The following is a 15,369-nucleotide window of genomic DNA, read 5'->3' as shown; positions in this document are numbered from 1 at the left end:
CTCAACGACAACATAGTAAAATGCATTCCATGAAATCAACCAACACATACATAATATGCATGCATATATATATATAAATATATAAAAAGATGTGCATGTGTACCTACATAAAAAGCATATATACGTATATATACATACACACACATACAGAACTTTAATATTCTCCTGACACTTGCAGTTCTCCTTCAGGAGCTTCCCTCCATCACTCCTGCTGCGAGAACCAGCCATGGTTGTGCTCAGGGCACCATGGGATGAGAGCCAACAGATCTATTAATCTGAGGAAACCGGACCTGCATTGATAATCCTGCCAAAAAAGACTCTTAACAGGACAGCAGGTCAGCTGGGAGTTCCTTTGTACATCATCTCTGCTCTGAAGTACTGAGCCCCACTTCAAGTCATGATTGAGAGAGCTGTATGTCTATGCACTGACTGACAGTAACATACACTGTGAAGGGAAGAGGAGCAATACACCTAGGCAATCAGTCTCAATTACTGGGGGTACAGGGGGAGCATTTATTTCTTTGGAGGTTTCTTTTTTTTTTTTAAAAAAAAAATTAGTTTCAGATTTATATGAGCTTAATAAATGTCAATATAACGCTAGCTACAGAGAACGGGGGGACTGGAGCTTTGCTCTCTACAAACATGTACCAGAGCATGCATGTTTCCTCAAAGAAAAAGCATGTTCCTATATTTCAGTATTTCCAGTAGGTAAGTTCTATGCAAAAAAAATCCATGTTTCACTAGTTCCTGAGTATTTTCAACATGCAGATTACCCAATTAAATCCAATAATATTACAGTTTTTGTTTATGTCAGCTTTTCTACTACAAATTAAATTCTGATTAATGGACTGCTTATCGTAAAAATTACCTAGGGCAAATTTCTTAGAAACAAAAAAAAACCAAAAGAAAAAATCCAAAACTACTGCAAATTTAATGCACAAGAACTACTGTTGCTTTGTTAAGTAATAATCCACTTCATAAAATCTTGCAATTTACCTGAAAATCAGAAGGCGTTTGTGTGTGTGTGTGCACTTATCTCCTGCTCAAACCTGCTTCAGTGTTCTTTTCAATAGATCTACTTTGGGGGAAAGGTCCCTCTCACTGCTTAGGAGACTTACCTCTCCTTTTTTTTTTTTTTTTTTTTTAGGCAGATTCCCAGTAGCTTCAATCATTGTACAGCCACATTTTAAAGACACTAGCTCAGAATAATCATTTGAGAAAACATGAAGGTTCTAAAAAGCACCGCTGCACATCATTACATATTAAGAACAAAAAAAAAAAAACAAACCACAACCCACTCAGAATCAAAAGATCATTCTCCCTTCAAACTAATCCTGTGAGGAAGCTCAAGACTTGTCCTACTGGGGGTGCCAGAACAAGGTACCTGGCAGCCTTCCTAATTGGATCTTCTGATCCATGTGGAGACTATAAACCACCTTGCTTTCATTCAGATCTAACACTGAGCTGATTAATTTAAGCTAACTAATGTAAGTCAAGAGCATACCTTTCTTTCACAGGGAAAAAGCTTTATTGGAGGTTGATCTTGCTTTGATACTAGACCTAAAAGAATCTCAGTGTTCATAGCAGCTCAATGTATCTTTTACCATTTTTGTCATATGAAAAGGAAAGTATGGTTAAAACTTTGAATAATAAAGAATTCTAAGATGGGAAAATGATAGTTAACATTTTTAGACAGGCAATTCTAGCTCATCATTTGCACTTAAGTATCTCATCACATTGTGCTGAGTAAGACACTTCTCAAGTACGCAAATCATAGATTACATTGCCTGGCACTTTGAGGCAAGATCTTAAAACTCTTTCCCTAACAGTTTAAGCCTCAAGGCACAAGTCTGTAGTACATATTATTACAGTTTAACATGCAGAAAGTAAGGAATATAAAAAGTTAAGACATAGGAGAACACTTGAGGAGATCAGAAGGAGAACACAGTTCCTCTCTGCCTTAAGTCCAAGGTTACATTCCTCTTCTAGGTACAAAGGGGTGAGATGAGTCCATACTGACAGTGGACAACTGACAGTGTCACTGACAGTGACAACTTCCCTACTCTGCCTAGTGCAGAACAGAACATCACGTATTTTAGCTTAAGAATTACAAAGCATAGGGGAAAAAAGTTGCTGAAGTTACTACAGAGACTTTCTGTCTAAGAGATTGCTGTATTGCTACATTCAGCTGGTAGTAATAACGTTTGAAGGTTGGCACAGTGACTGCAGCTGTGCCCGCAGACTCTTCTGAGGCACAGGCATTTTGACATTTAACAAACTACTCACTCATTGCACATCTTGCATGTAACAAAATTACCTGGTTCTTGCGTAGAAACCATGGCAATTGCCTCCTGAGATGACACACACTCACTAACATCTCCATTAAAAGGAATAATGACACTTTCCCCTCGCTGCTGTAGCATTTTCTCCAGCAGCTTGTCCAAATCATCACCTAGATAAGAATTAGCAACACCAAATTATCTGGAAGTTATTTGAGACAAATGATGCAGAACATTACATACACAAATGTTCTCATACAGCTGATGTTGAATCTGCAAAGGGGCAGGGGACTGGAGATACAGGGAAGAGAGGGAGGGATAATATTTTTCTCTTTTATTTACCGATCTGCCAGTTGAATGAATTCCAAAAAAAAGAAACCACAGCTGAGTAATTTCAGCTCTGTGCCTTTACAGCTAGCAGTGACATCTCATGATTACAGAGAAACAGACACTATAAAACCTTAACACCTGCGCTAAAAGCACAAACAAGAAGAGACTCATGCACTTACAGGTGCCCTGCTGTCACATTCAGCAGTATAAACAGTGTTAAAAATGTTTCGTCAGAGGGTAACTCGCACTGCACAGGTGAAGGAGATGAGCACTCCTTCACACACAGCGTAAAATGGGAGAAGGAAAGAATGCCCCTTGGTGGAGAGGATCAAGTTGTATTCATGTGCGCTGTAAGCGCTGAACAGAAGACACATCAACCCTAAAGAAATGACTGTTTTGGCTAGAACTTCTGTTTCTTAGCATCACTCACCTAAAGATGTATTCTTGAAATGCGATGCCAAGAAACTAACTTTCCCAGTGATGAGCTCATAACTGATCTCTTTTAAAAATTCACTGGTGGTAAGCATGCTTTCTGCAAGTGCCCTAGATTGATATTGACCTGGAGAAGAGAGCAGAAAAAGCAAAAGCAATCTTTAATACAGCGCACTATCAACACAATCTTTTCCTCTTAGAGGTGTGGGGCATGCTGATCTTCAGTCATGGAGCTGCACTGCCTTTATCCAGTAGACTGGGAGACGAGTCTCAAGTCTATTTTGCTAGTGACAGGAAAATTAGTTACACTGGTTTAGCATATCCTCTGCAAGCTGTTGCCTGTAGTTTTGCACACTTGGGTGACAAATGATATGCAAAATAAGTATTTGTACCTTATATGGAATGGAAGATTCTGGTTAAATATGAAAAAGTAATTATCCCTAGTGTGAAAAAAGTAAAAAAAAAATTGACATTACTGATTTATCTGCTTACAAAGGAAAGATGACTAGTCAAAATTCACTTCCATCCAGACACACTCATGCACACACAAACACCACAGCCAGTCACCGATGCGCAACTTGAAAATCAACACGGTAAAAAGGATAAAAAGCATGTTCTGTTTTACAGCAGTCCAATATTGCCATGTGAAATAGGACAGCTGTTACACAAAACAGAGAAAGAGAAACAAACTATTTCATCACTGGGTCACTCCAAGATATTTTCTGAGGTAACCACACAAACAACAAAGTTTCAGGCCTCTCAAGGAGTAGTGACTAGCATACAGCTATTTTTCTAGATACTCATGGCCATCGGTACTCCCAAGTCTTGAAGGAGGAATAGTAAACTGTGACGTTGCAATGCAATAATACAAAGGAGAACAAAACAAACAAAAGGGATTTAAAAGCTGAAACAATGACTTGGGAAAATTAATACAACAGAACTGCATTGGTATTTGAAACATACTGCAAATATACTCACCTAGGACTACTACGCAGAATTCGTTTCCTCTTATCTTTGATGCACAAATGGCAACAACATAATCCGGTAGCTTTTGCTGATGTTTCATTTCATTTAGGGACCTCAAGGTCTCCGAGATGCCCTCTGCCAGTGAGTTCTGGGTAACAACCACGTGCACAAGGTCTCGGGACACACTAGCGATTAACCTAGCAAGCCAAGGGAGTTGACCTGGTGACACAGAGATACACTGTGCGCTCATCTGCAAGGATCGCTCTCTCAGAGTGAACTCCTGCATAGCTTTCAACATGATCTGCTCAAATTCTTCCCTCAGGGGTATCTGGTCAGGACCTACATTGAAAACCAACAAACAGAAGAACAGTATCTCATATAAAAATGTTATTGAACCAGGAATAATCACATGCCTGTCTTGATCTGACAAGCTCCTTCCCCATATTTTTTACATTTACAAAACCCGCTCGCCACTCAGTGAGTATCTCCCCATATGGCATACTCTTGCTTTTCGTGTTAGAAACCGCTCTCTCCCATCTCCCTTTTTTTAACAATGAAGTATTCCATCTCAGTCTTCACTTTTTTACCTTCAGAAACCGATGGCACAAACAAGGAGTAGGAAAATATGCGCCTTTTGCCTGGAACTGAAGGACTAACCATGAAGCCTCCATATGTTTTTATAGCAGAAAGTCCAAATGCTTATCTTCACAGTCTAATCACAGCCATGCAGTACGACAAAGCCTGTCAAGTGGTCTTTGTTTTGTTTTTTTCTTATCATGTATACTAGTAAATTAAGCATGGATGTAAACAAACATGTTTACCTCTTCTTTTACTTTTGTTAAATAAACATGTTTAACCTCTTCTTTTACTTTAATTAAATTAGATTAATTTAGCAAATCTTCAAGCTTCTAATGTTGAGAGATATATGCAACTTTAGATCTACATTCCCCAGACTTCGTAAACTGTACTGCGAACTTGAATTGGAAAATAGAAATATAAGCTATCCTATCTTAGCATCCCAACTCAGCTTCAATTAACATTTTACTCAGTAAGATTTGTCTCATTGTCAAAGACATCTGGGAACAGATAAAAATATTCATGAACACAGAGTAAGAAGTAACCATAGCTTAAACTGCCAAGATCTCATGTCCATGCCAAAGGAGACAGCTTCACACTTCAGCAGGTTGCTTTTCTATGACAAAAAGGGGGGGCTCAAATACCAGAGATATACGAAATGCTGGGTTTTTTGTTTTATGGGTTTTTTTTTTCATGTCCAAAACCAACAAGCAAAATGGGCAGTGGAAAAAAAAGGAAACAGAAAGGTTGTGTGAGAAGCAGGGCAGGGCGTGGGTGAATAAACTACAGTCCATAATCTGTAAAAACTGCCACCTGTTGTCATTTTGCCTTTTTGAGAAGTAACATATGGAGAGTGTCACCATCTAATAACCATATGATGGTGGGGCAACTGCAGACTTGTAAATACAAGGCTGTTTTCATTTTTTATGCAAATTGAAAAGTTCTGATGAGTCTAATTTAACACAGCACAGGCATAATTCTCTCTTTATATTTCTCTGTTTTGGAAATATATTTTCTTTTCCCTTCTAAGAAAGCATCAGACATTCTAGATCTTTCAAGATCTTGAAACAGGAAAAATAGACATTTATTGACAGAGGTAAATCTCCTGCAGAAATAAACTCTATCTACAGCATATCCACTCCAAAAAAAAAAAAAAAAAAAAGAAAGAGATGTTATATGTTAAAAGAAATAAAAGCAAACTTTTGCTGATTGAGGGAGGTTACTTAAGAGACGGGCTCTAGACACAGAGGTCATAATGAATCCAAGAAAACGAAAATAACTGTACAAATTGAAAGATTTCTGTATAAGAACACACAGAATTTCATCCAGATGATTTATAAGAGCAAAGCTTTAAAAAATAAAGTTAGTTATCAGAAAGGCACTGAGATAAGGAAATATTTTGAAATTAGTGAAGTGTTTAATACCACACTTGGCTCATGGCAGTCTTTCTCCACAGCTATCCAGAAAAATAATGGAACTAATATCAGATGAGATAGAAGACAAAATTATAGACATGGATTTTGATTGTGAACAGTTTCGTAAATACATATACAGGAATCTGTCAAAGTAGAAAGGGAATATTTGGAAGCCTCTCTACATAAATGAGTATGCAAAAGACCAACTTGACTTTAGAAAACAAAACTGCAAAACAATTGATACCATAAAATATTAATATCTGAAAAAGACCTTATTAATATAGTTACATTTCTGAAAGCACCTACAGTTTAAGTAATTTCTGGGTAGACACACTTCACTGTACACCTCACAGAGAACTACTCCTCCAGTCATCTAAGACCAGGAGAATTGCTGGAATAAACTCTTGCTTTGATTGTCTGAACATCCCTTCCACTGAAGAGAGGGGCTTGTTCCTGACTTGAACCTGGATGTGCATTCAGACATTGGGTGTCACGGCATACATGTAGTCAAAGCCATTCAAATGTACCATGACAAGAGAGAAGAGAGAATGATTTTATAATTCTCAACAGGTAGTTAATAGAGTGTCCAGAAATCTCCTACAGCTGAATAACCAAAACATGGACCTTAGCACTGTGTAGGATGAGATTGTGCTTGCAGAAACAGTAAGGCAACACTAAAAAGCAAGACGATTACGAATGATAGAATGTAACCCATACAGCAAATATGGACATTCTGAGGTATAAAAACAAAGCTTGAGAATACTTCACTATGAATGCTGCCAAAGACAACAAATGTGAAATCTGAGTACGTACAGGAGACAGACTGCAAAAAAACCCACTGAAATCAAACATACTTCTTGATCTTTTTTTACTTATTCCTTTATCACAGTCAGTGGAATTTATTTATAGCAATGCTATGGCTTACAGTCACAGCTTTAACTGTGTATAGTCTTCATAGTAGGTTTAAAATGAAAGCATCAGAAATGCATTTATTTTGTTCACTTTGATTTGGAATGTCGTTGTGAGATTGCTCAGCTGATTTCAGAAAACACAACAGCTTTATCCTACAATTAATAATATTGTCATCATCTTACAGGAAATCTGAAAGGAATTCTCAGATATATCCTTTTTCAAAGAAGGAGCACTTTCATAAATAATCTTACAATCCGCGATAACAGTCATCTGCAAACACATTTTGTGCAAGTGGTGAGATCTGAAAAAAGTAGATAAGACTCGGTATCTATTTCATTCTTCTGCCAGCTTTTTTATCTTCACCTTTATCTTACTCTTTCACAATATACTCTGGAAGAAAGAATAAATTTTTAGTACTACCTTCTCAAGAAAAAAAAAAGAGGCTCACATGAATAAACTGGTAATTTATGTGTGTATTTGTCTCTTCTCCTCATCAAAAACTTTTGAAGCTGGAGGCCCTCCAATCATCGTTAATCTGCCTTGATTTTACAAAATGGGATAAAGGCTACAGTTCACTGCAGCTGTCACAGTTCCAACAGTTTTAAGTTTGTAGCGATATTCAAACCAGCAACATGTTTTTGATCCCCATGCTTTCTAGAATGTTTTTACTTTTCTCCTCATTAGGCTCTTTCATCTCATAGTGCTGGCATGCATCTCCACATAAAGGCCAAATGGAAAACTATTCAGCTCTGCACAGCTAAGAACAAAAGCCAAACTAAACACCTGCTAATAAGGGAACTGCTTTATGCTGAAGGCATGTTGCTCACTAGACAGAGCTCAGCTCAGCTCCAGAAGCTTTGCATGAAGCCTCCTCTAGTTTGCAGCAAGTATAGACTTACTGCATCCATCTAAGGTTGGATTTGCTCATGGAGTGTGGTTCACTGACTTGGTAAGTTTCAATGAATAGCTTATTTTTAATTGGAAATGCTGTATCAGCTGGCTACATGTTTCTCTGAAGGAAATTTGCAAGCTGCCTCGATCAATCCAGAACTGTGTGAAGCAGCTGGTTTTAACATGCAGGCTCTATAAACTTTCCAATGATGAAAACCTCAAATAACAAATTTAAGCCCACCAAGAGAAAGGCAACAGAAAAACATTCGGCCTCTAAAAAATAAAGAAATCCTCTGTCAGTTCTATCTTGGCATCCAATGGACTACTGAGGCAGAGAATGATCAATAAAGCAAACAGGTCACTTTGAGACTATTATGACACAGAAGATGGCCTCTTTCCTGTCTGTAACAGTACTGCCTCAAGGGAGAAGACCAAGTAGAAGAACCCATGGCTGAAACCTGCACAGAGCACATTTGCTCCCCAAATTACAGGTTTATCACCAGTTGTGCTTCTTTTGAAATGTTTGCACATTTCACACCCTTATGTATTACTGATGCCCTACCAGAAACCCAGCACAAAAAAAGCAGTACGCTCTTCACGAAAGTCACTTCACACTCCTCTATGATATGCAGCATCTTTTCAAATACAGAAATTAAGACTGAGACTTCTGTGAGAAGGCTCCCAACACTATCCTGCATTATTCTTTAACTTCTAAAACTTTACTGTTAACACTGCTGCTATTTAGTCTAAGGTAGGTAAAAATGCCTGGACCTGCAATAAGAGAAAGAAAATGAGGTTTGCTGGTTTGCTCTTAAACTTGCAAAGGGTCCATTTCAAAAACACTTACAAGAATGAGATATTCACTGAATCACTTGCCTTAGTTTGAATAACAAATGTGGTTTTCACTAAACGCTGCTATCACCAAAACAATGATGACCATCACACATCTGCCGGCATTTGTCACAAAACTGAATAAAACAGACCGAGTGTCCTTAGAAAGAGCTGTGATAACTGATGGTTTGATACCCTAAGCAAATGAGTTCTCTGCATTGCAAATCCATTTTCACAAAGGTGACCTAGTCAATCCCCATATGGAGAGCAGCAGCAGTACACGCCTTTAAATTCACTTCACTTCCTCAGTCTGATGAGCAAAGTAGCAAAGTCACGCACACTAGGTGGAGCCACTTACCTCTCCCAGGCACAAAACCAGCCAGAAAATCAGCTCTGAAATGGACATAAAGGAGGTAGGGAGAAAAAAAGGACAATCACAAATAAAAACAAGTGCTTAAGACAAAATTGCTTACCTAGTTGGACAAGATACTGAATGGTTAAAAGTATCATATTCTCCACACTTAGTAGCTGACTGCTGGTCAAACCCAGGAGATCCAAATCTTTGTTTTCCAGCTGTGGAATCTTGTAGCAATTCACCAGCAAGGGGCTTACAACAATATCACCAACATTTCCATAGAAATAAGGTAAAGTGCCATAACCTTTGATAAAAGAAACAAAAACAAACCCAGAAAATCACAAAATATAACACTATGTAAAATCTTGCATAATGTATACATTTCCAAAGTTCTCCTTAGTATTACCTTGCAAAATATACTGCATTAGTGATCTTTCTTGGCATTATAATTGCTTACAAAATAAATGAGATCAGCCAGTGATCCTTTGCTGTATTTTACAACAAATGATCACATAGATTTGCAAAAACTAACAATAACTGCATATCAGTAGGATAACAATTATCCAAATACAAATGAGAATATTACCTATTTGGATCTCACCCTGACCTTTAAATACAGGTTCTCCATAATATAGTGTACAAAAAAGAAAAATCAATGGAGGCATAAGTACATTGATCTTAACATTATAAAGGCAGCATAAGTCACATTAGCATTGATTCAACCACCACGGTACTGCTGTGATTGATTTCACTTTTTTGCCATGTTTCCATTGTGTTTTCATAAACAGATTAAATAAACATCAACAACTAAACATGCTGTTCTGAAAGGTAAAGCACATGAGCACAGGCTAACTCCTCTTTTCCTTGAGAATGTTTTTGTTTTAAAAAAATTTCCACACAGACTTTGCCAAACCCATCCATTTGGGTACATCTGGTTCTGTACTATTAATAGGACGCTGTTTCTCAGGGCCACTAACATTTAGCCTAACTGAGGACTTCACTGGCAACCCTCCAAGAGCCTAAGGGCTGCATTCAATTTGCACTTAAGCTGATGACTGTAGGCACCCTCATCTTTAATAAGGAAGTGTTTCTCTGAAAACCATTAGAGCACCATGCCAGAGCTTTAGAATAGGCTTCCAGAAAACAACACTAAGCAAAACAAACCAGAAGAACTGTAACCCTATTCTTGACAGATATACTAGTGTGTATCGGGATTGTGCATATTAGGACTATCTGTGCAAGTGAGGACTTGGAGAACAACTGTGTTTCTTAATGAATGATAAATTATTCCATGTATTGTATTGACAGGGCATGTTCTGTTAATACTGAACCTATTTTATATAACCATCTGTACTATGCTGGACTGAGAAGAAATTTAGAGTAAAAAAAAATCACTCATCAAAATTTTGGCAGTACTAGCTGACTCATCTTTTGTTATACAGTATGCCCAAATAGCTCAGGTTGAAAGGGATATTTCCATTATGAGTTATAATTTTAAAGTAAAAGCAATGTCTTTCTAAGGCTTAACAAGATACTTTCTACAGCTGAAGGTTTTTAAAAGCCAGATCTGTTATCTCAGTTGCTTACAAGAAATATGGACTATAAAAGACAAAAAAGTTGGTATGATTTACTTCCAATTAGTCAGTTCAAATCAATTTTCTGGTTCTCATGCAGAATCCCTGGGCTTTAAGACCTGGACTATAAATGCTGCAGGAAATATTTGCTTGTTTTGTAAGTTGTTTACACTGAAAAGTTATTTCCATTACATAGAAATATTTCTATTCTTGGATTTTATAAAAATCTTATTTGTACAAAACTTCTATTTGGCCAGAAGCTTTGTATAAATTTGACCTAGTTGTGACCCATTTGCAAATCAAGTTCTCCCAAAATCGTCTAACTTCCAATTTTAAATGTTGAGCAACTAAAGCAAACTATCCATGATAAACTGACTTCATATTGTACTGAATGCCAGAACCAACAAAAAGAAATTTTAAAAACTCTTTCTCCTAGGGGAGCATGTATTTGTTCAAAATGCAGCATTTGATTCCCCAGTGTAAGACTTACCTATCAGAATCACTGGTCTGACTCCTGAGTTATTCAACAGGTTTTCAGGAACTATTACAGTCTCCCCTGCTGGGATGGGTTGAGGCTGTAAAATTCCAGTTAACACGGATTGAGGAACTGGGACTGACAAAAGAGGCTCTATAAAATAAAGAGAAAAGAAGCTTCCATTACTAAAAGTCTCATACTGTGATTTGGCCGTATGAACAAATAAAAAAAAATTACTGCAGATCACTAACTGTAATAAAATTCAAAAGATCTCTGCATTTCCTGCTGTAGTTTTAAGTAATTTAAATTCAGAGCCTATATCCTCCTGTAGCCCCAACCCTAAAATAAAACTTTTTCTGACCACGGTATTGTTGGTGCGAATGAGGGAGGAAAACACAGGTTTGAATATGCATCTTTAAACAAAGCCAAGTACTAAGCCAAAAGGCCACCTCTAACACAGAGGTTACCTCTCAATACAAGGGAAGAGACTGCTCTGACTTCTGACCTAGAATATATGTAGATAAGAAAAACAAACACAGGCCAAAATCTCAAAGCTGTCATTAGACAGTTACTGCAAGGATAAAAATTAAGCTTTACTCATGAAAGAGCAACAGCAGTTTTCACAAGTAAAAAGAAATAAAGTGCAAGAATTTTGTAGTGTGTCATCAGATTTCAGTGTGAGGTCTGCTTCAGAAGTTTCTCAGGCTTCATTTGGTGGTTTATAACTGATTTTTCAAACAAAACCATCAACAGAAAAGCATCAAAGGCAGCAAGAATGAAGGCATGTGTCTTAGCAATAGAAATTGTTTATTCAATAGAAAGATTCAAGGAAAATGGAGTACACAGCAGAAGTAGTAGATTGGTAGAGAAAAAAAAATCAACAAAAAGGGGGAAACTGCCTTATATCATGTATCTTCAGCAAGCCTCTGAAGCTAGAAACCTACAAAAGCTGCGACTGATTCGAGGTGCTCAAGTAGGCAGGCCTGCACAACTACGTAATTCTTCCTCCTACGACGAATACTTCTGAAAATTAATTCCAAAATATTTCGAAATCAAGTCCTCCAAAGTAGAGTTAAAAACACACTGTGCATGTTGAAAAATGGCTTTTTTTCTTCCTTCTGTGTTTATTCTCTCACTCTATAGAGACAGGAATAAGTAACTGTTTATTCCGCTTTACAAAGTATGCTGAAACCCACAACTGAAAAGTGCTTAAATAGTGAATAGTTTATTAACAGTTACATATACAGAGATACCTACATGGATATTGATGAGTATTCACACATACTCATAATTAATCCTATTTCATATCATGGTGTAACCTATTCCTTCCACAGCTTTTCCCACGCACGCTTACAACTAAACATGACCTAGTGGATGTCAACGTTCTTTGCTAGGCCAAAATTATATAAAGTATTTTTTCTTGTGCAGGAACGGAGTGTACGTTTTCTGCAGCATGCCACACCAGACTGAGACACATATTCAAGGTGAAGGCTAATGGAAATCCTTCAAATATGTTCAAATATCCCTACACTTGCACAATTTTAGAAGAACTGAGTTACATTTGAAGGACTTAGATAGCTTTGGATTTTTATTAATATTATTCACATCTTCCTTTCCTCTCTCTCCCCGTGTAATTTCACTCTTCTTGTGTCCCATCTTAGATTATAGCAACAAGGCCCAGACAATCACGTGTGCTTTTCTGGGGCATCTGAAAAACTCTCACTGGTGTCCTTAACTACTTCAACAAGCTCAGTTAAGTTTTCTGTGCCACACTTAAAGAGAAGCAGCACAGAGCTACTGGTCTGGCTGAGTACAGCTTTTTACAAATGACATCTCCGTATTATTCAAGTTTTACCTGTTCTTGTCGAAGGCCGAATTGTAGGGACAGGTACCGCTAAACCAGCAGGAGGGACTGGGGACCCAGGAGACCATCCTCGGTGACGTTTCTTTGGTGGTCCAGAACTGGACATTGATGCTGAGAAGGAAAATAAAAACTAATTCTAAACTCCATCCTCCCACATGACCACATTCCAGCCCACATTTCCATTTCACATTGGTGTTGAGCTGGTGTCATGCGACTCAGTGCCACAGGTTTACATCTAGATCGACATGAAGTCAGACTATGATGTGAAAAATGTTGTTACCTGTGTTAAAAAGTACAGCATTATCATTAATGGTCACGCCAAAAACCAAACGGCTCTGTAAAGACTGAATTGCAGAAGCAGCTATGATGGGAAGTAAAACAAAATCATGAATTTCAGGCTCAACAGCCAGTGCAGCTTAAAATAAAAGAACAGAGATATTTTCTTTACCTTGGTCACCAGCTGCACAGCCAGGGCTTGGAGATGTCGAGTGAGGCATTGGCCGAGAGACTGTAGAACTCAATACATTATTTCTTCCTCCATTAGCATTTCCATTAGCAACATCAGTGGCACGCAGTGAAAGAGGAGCTGAGTATAATAAAATACAGAGCGTGTGGCTTGAGCCAATCTTAAAAACAAACAAAATAATACAGCCACGTGCAGACACAAAAGAACAGGGCAAGATGCATGACTGAAAGAAATACACTCGAGGGAAAGCATGAAGTGTACTTGGCAGAGAATAATTGGGGCACAAGCTGCAAAATCCCAACCTTGAAATGGGATCTCCATTTCAGTGTGGGGAGGATAGGTGGAAGAAAAAATAGAAAACAAACCCCACCAAAATAAAATAGGAAATTACAAATATAAAAAAAATATAGGGCGGTTTGTGACACATTTTTTTAGACTCTGAAAAATTTTAAAAATGCATATAACTAATTCAGTTTGTAAAAATTTCTATGCTATTTCAGTGCATTTATATATTTTCCCCCCAGTCACCCATGTGCCATACACAGTAATTCACTACAGTGTTCTCATCTAAAGTCTTAGCAAAGGAAACTGGCCAGGGAAGACAGGGCAGTTTTCTGTAAAGTACATGGTCTGAGCATTACTGAGGCAAATCATCTTTAATTTTGCTACGTCTGCCTAAGACAATCCTCCAGTCCCAGCAAGCCTGACATCCTGGCAGGACCCATTATATCCAGATCATGAAATGAAACTACAACAACAGAGGATCACAAGAAGTCATCCTCACATTTCTGAGCTCCTCCTTGTTCTTTTTCAAAGCCTAATTTTTGCAGGAGAAAAACAAATGGCATAAACTGCATAGAGCAGACATGGAGCCCCGTGGGGAATACAGCTCCTTGCCATATCTGCTGGCTCCACAAGGATTTAGCTCCCAGGAACATATTCCAGGAGCAACAGCAGGAGATGGTGCAGCAGGTTGCTGATGTCAGCTGCAACAGAAAGGGTTTGAGATGAGGGTGTTTGTCTTAAAACAAAGTAACGTGGAACTCTCCAGCCACAGTCACTCAAATAAATTCAGGTACAAGATTCTCAGGTTGCCAATTAGCAAAATTTGAGCAACATCACTTGCACATTGTAAGCTCCCCATTTGTACAACGATTTGGTATGGACAGATACAGTGGATGTGGGTCAGTTACAGAAGTGGTTGAAATGGTGGGAAGTAATTTCAGTGCATGATAAATTCTCTTTCTTATACAAGTATGGAAGGGAAAAGGGTATTTTACACAAAGAACTGCTAATTATTCATTAAATACAACATAATAATATTATGTATACATAACTATACATTGCATAAAATAGCAGATACAATACATAATTAATAAAACGTAATGTTCATGTGCATACATAAACCAAATAAATTTTTTTTTTAATTCAAGCATATTTCCCTGTAATAAGTATAATTCTTTTTTTATTGCTTAAAGGACTAACCAGCTAAATCAACAAACAATCAGAATATCACAACAAAGTATCAGTGAGGGATTTAGATGCCACAGTTGAGGGTTTTAATTTATTGAACACACAATATAGAAACAAATAATTAAAAAAGCACAGATATCAAAACTCCTTTAAATGAGACTAAATTCCATTAAATGTAACTGGAGGTACTATACCTGTTACAAATACAGAACAAAACGTAACTCTCAGTTACTCAGGCGAGAATTAGTGTTATATCAAGAAGTGACTTTTATGCTGTCTTTGATATCTTAGAAAGTGCAAAGAGGAATATGACATGCACTTCTACCAGAATGTCAAATCTGAAAGCCAAGGTGTGGCTCAGACTGGGGACAGTAATGGCCATGGAAAATTTTCTGTGCAGAGGACTGCAAGAATATGAAAGTTTTGCAAAACGCTACTGAATGTTTTCCTTTCCTTTTTCCATCAAAAAGTTGACTCCATTATTTCTTGGCTGTTAAGCTGGTAATTCTCTTGGCTTTCAGCTATCCTGG

The 15,369-nt window shown here is 37.7% G+C and overlaps 1 protein-coding gene across 7 annotated transcripts in view; it reads right to left on the bottom strand.

Annotated features, from left to right (window-relative positions):
- Window positions 1–15,369, bottom strand: part of GREB1L (GREB1 like retinoic acid receptor coactivator) — a 143,513-nt gene that overhangs the window by 31,531 nt on the left and 96,613 nt on the right. For all 7 annotated transcript variants that reach the window (XM_086740698.1, XM_086740701.1, XM_086740704.1 and 4 more), the window contains 7 exons: window positions 13,349–13,486; window positions 12,892–13,011; window positions 11,052–11,189; window positions 9,106–9,291; window positions 4,020–4,346; window positions 3,040–3,168; window positions 2,318–2,452 (listed from right to left, as the gene is read on the bottom strand). In XM_086740698.1, coding sequence (XP_086596824.1) covers window positions 2,318–2,452; window positions 3,040–3,168; window positions 4,020–4,346; window positions 9,106–9,291; window positions 11,052–11,189; window positions 12,892–13,011; window positions 13,349–13,486 — 1,173 coding nt within the window. The remainder of the gene's footprint in view (window positions 1–2,317; window positions 2,453–3,039; window positions 3,169–4,019; window positions 4,347–9,105; window positions 9,292–11,051; window positions 11,190–12,891; window positions 13,012–13,348; window positions 13,487–15,369) is intronic.

This window comes from Chlamydotis macqueenii, chromosome 2 (genome assembly GCF_036417535.1).
Source record: "Chlamydotis macqueenii isolate bChlMac1 chromosome 2, bChlMac1.mat, whole genome shotgun sequence".
Lineage (NCBI taxonomy): Eukaryota > Metazoa > Chordata > Aves > Otidiformes > Otididae > Chlamydotis > Chlamydotis macqueenii.
Note: the sequence above shows the minus strand (reverse complement) of the source record. Positions and strands in the feature narration are given on the sequence as shown.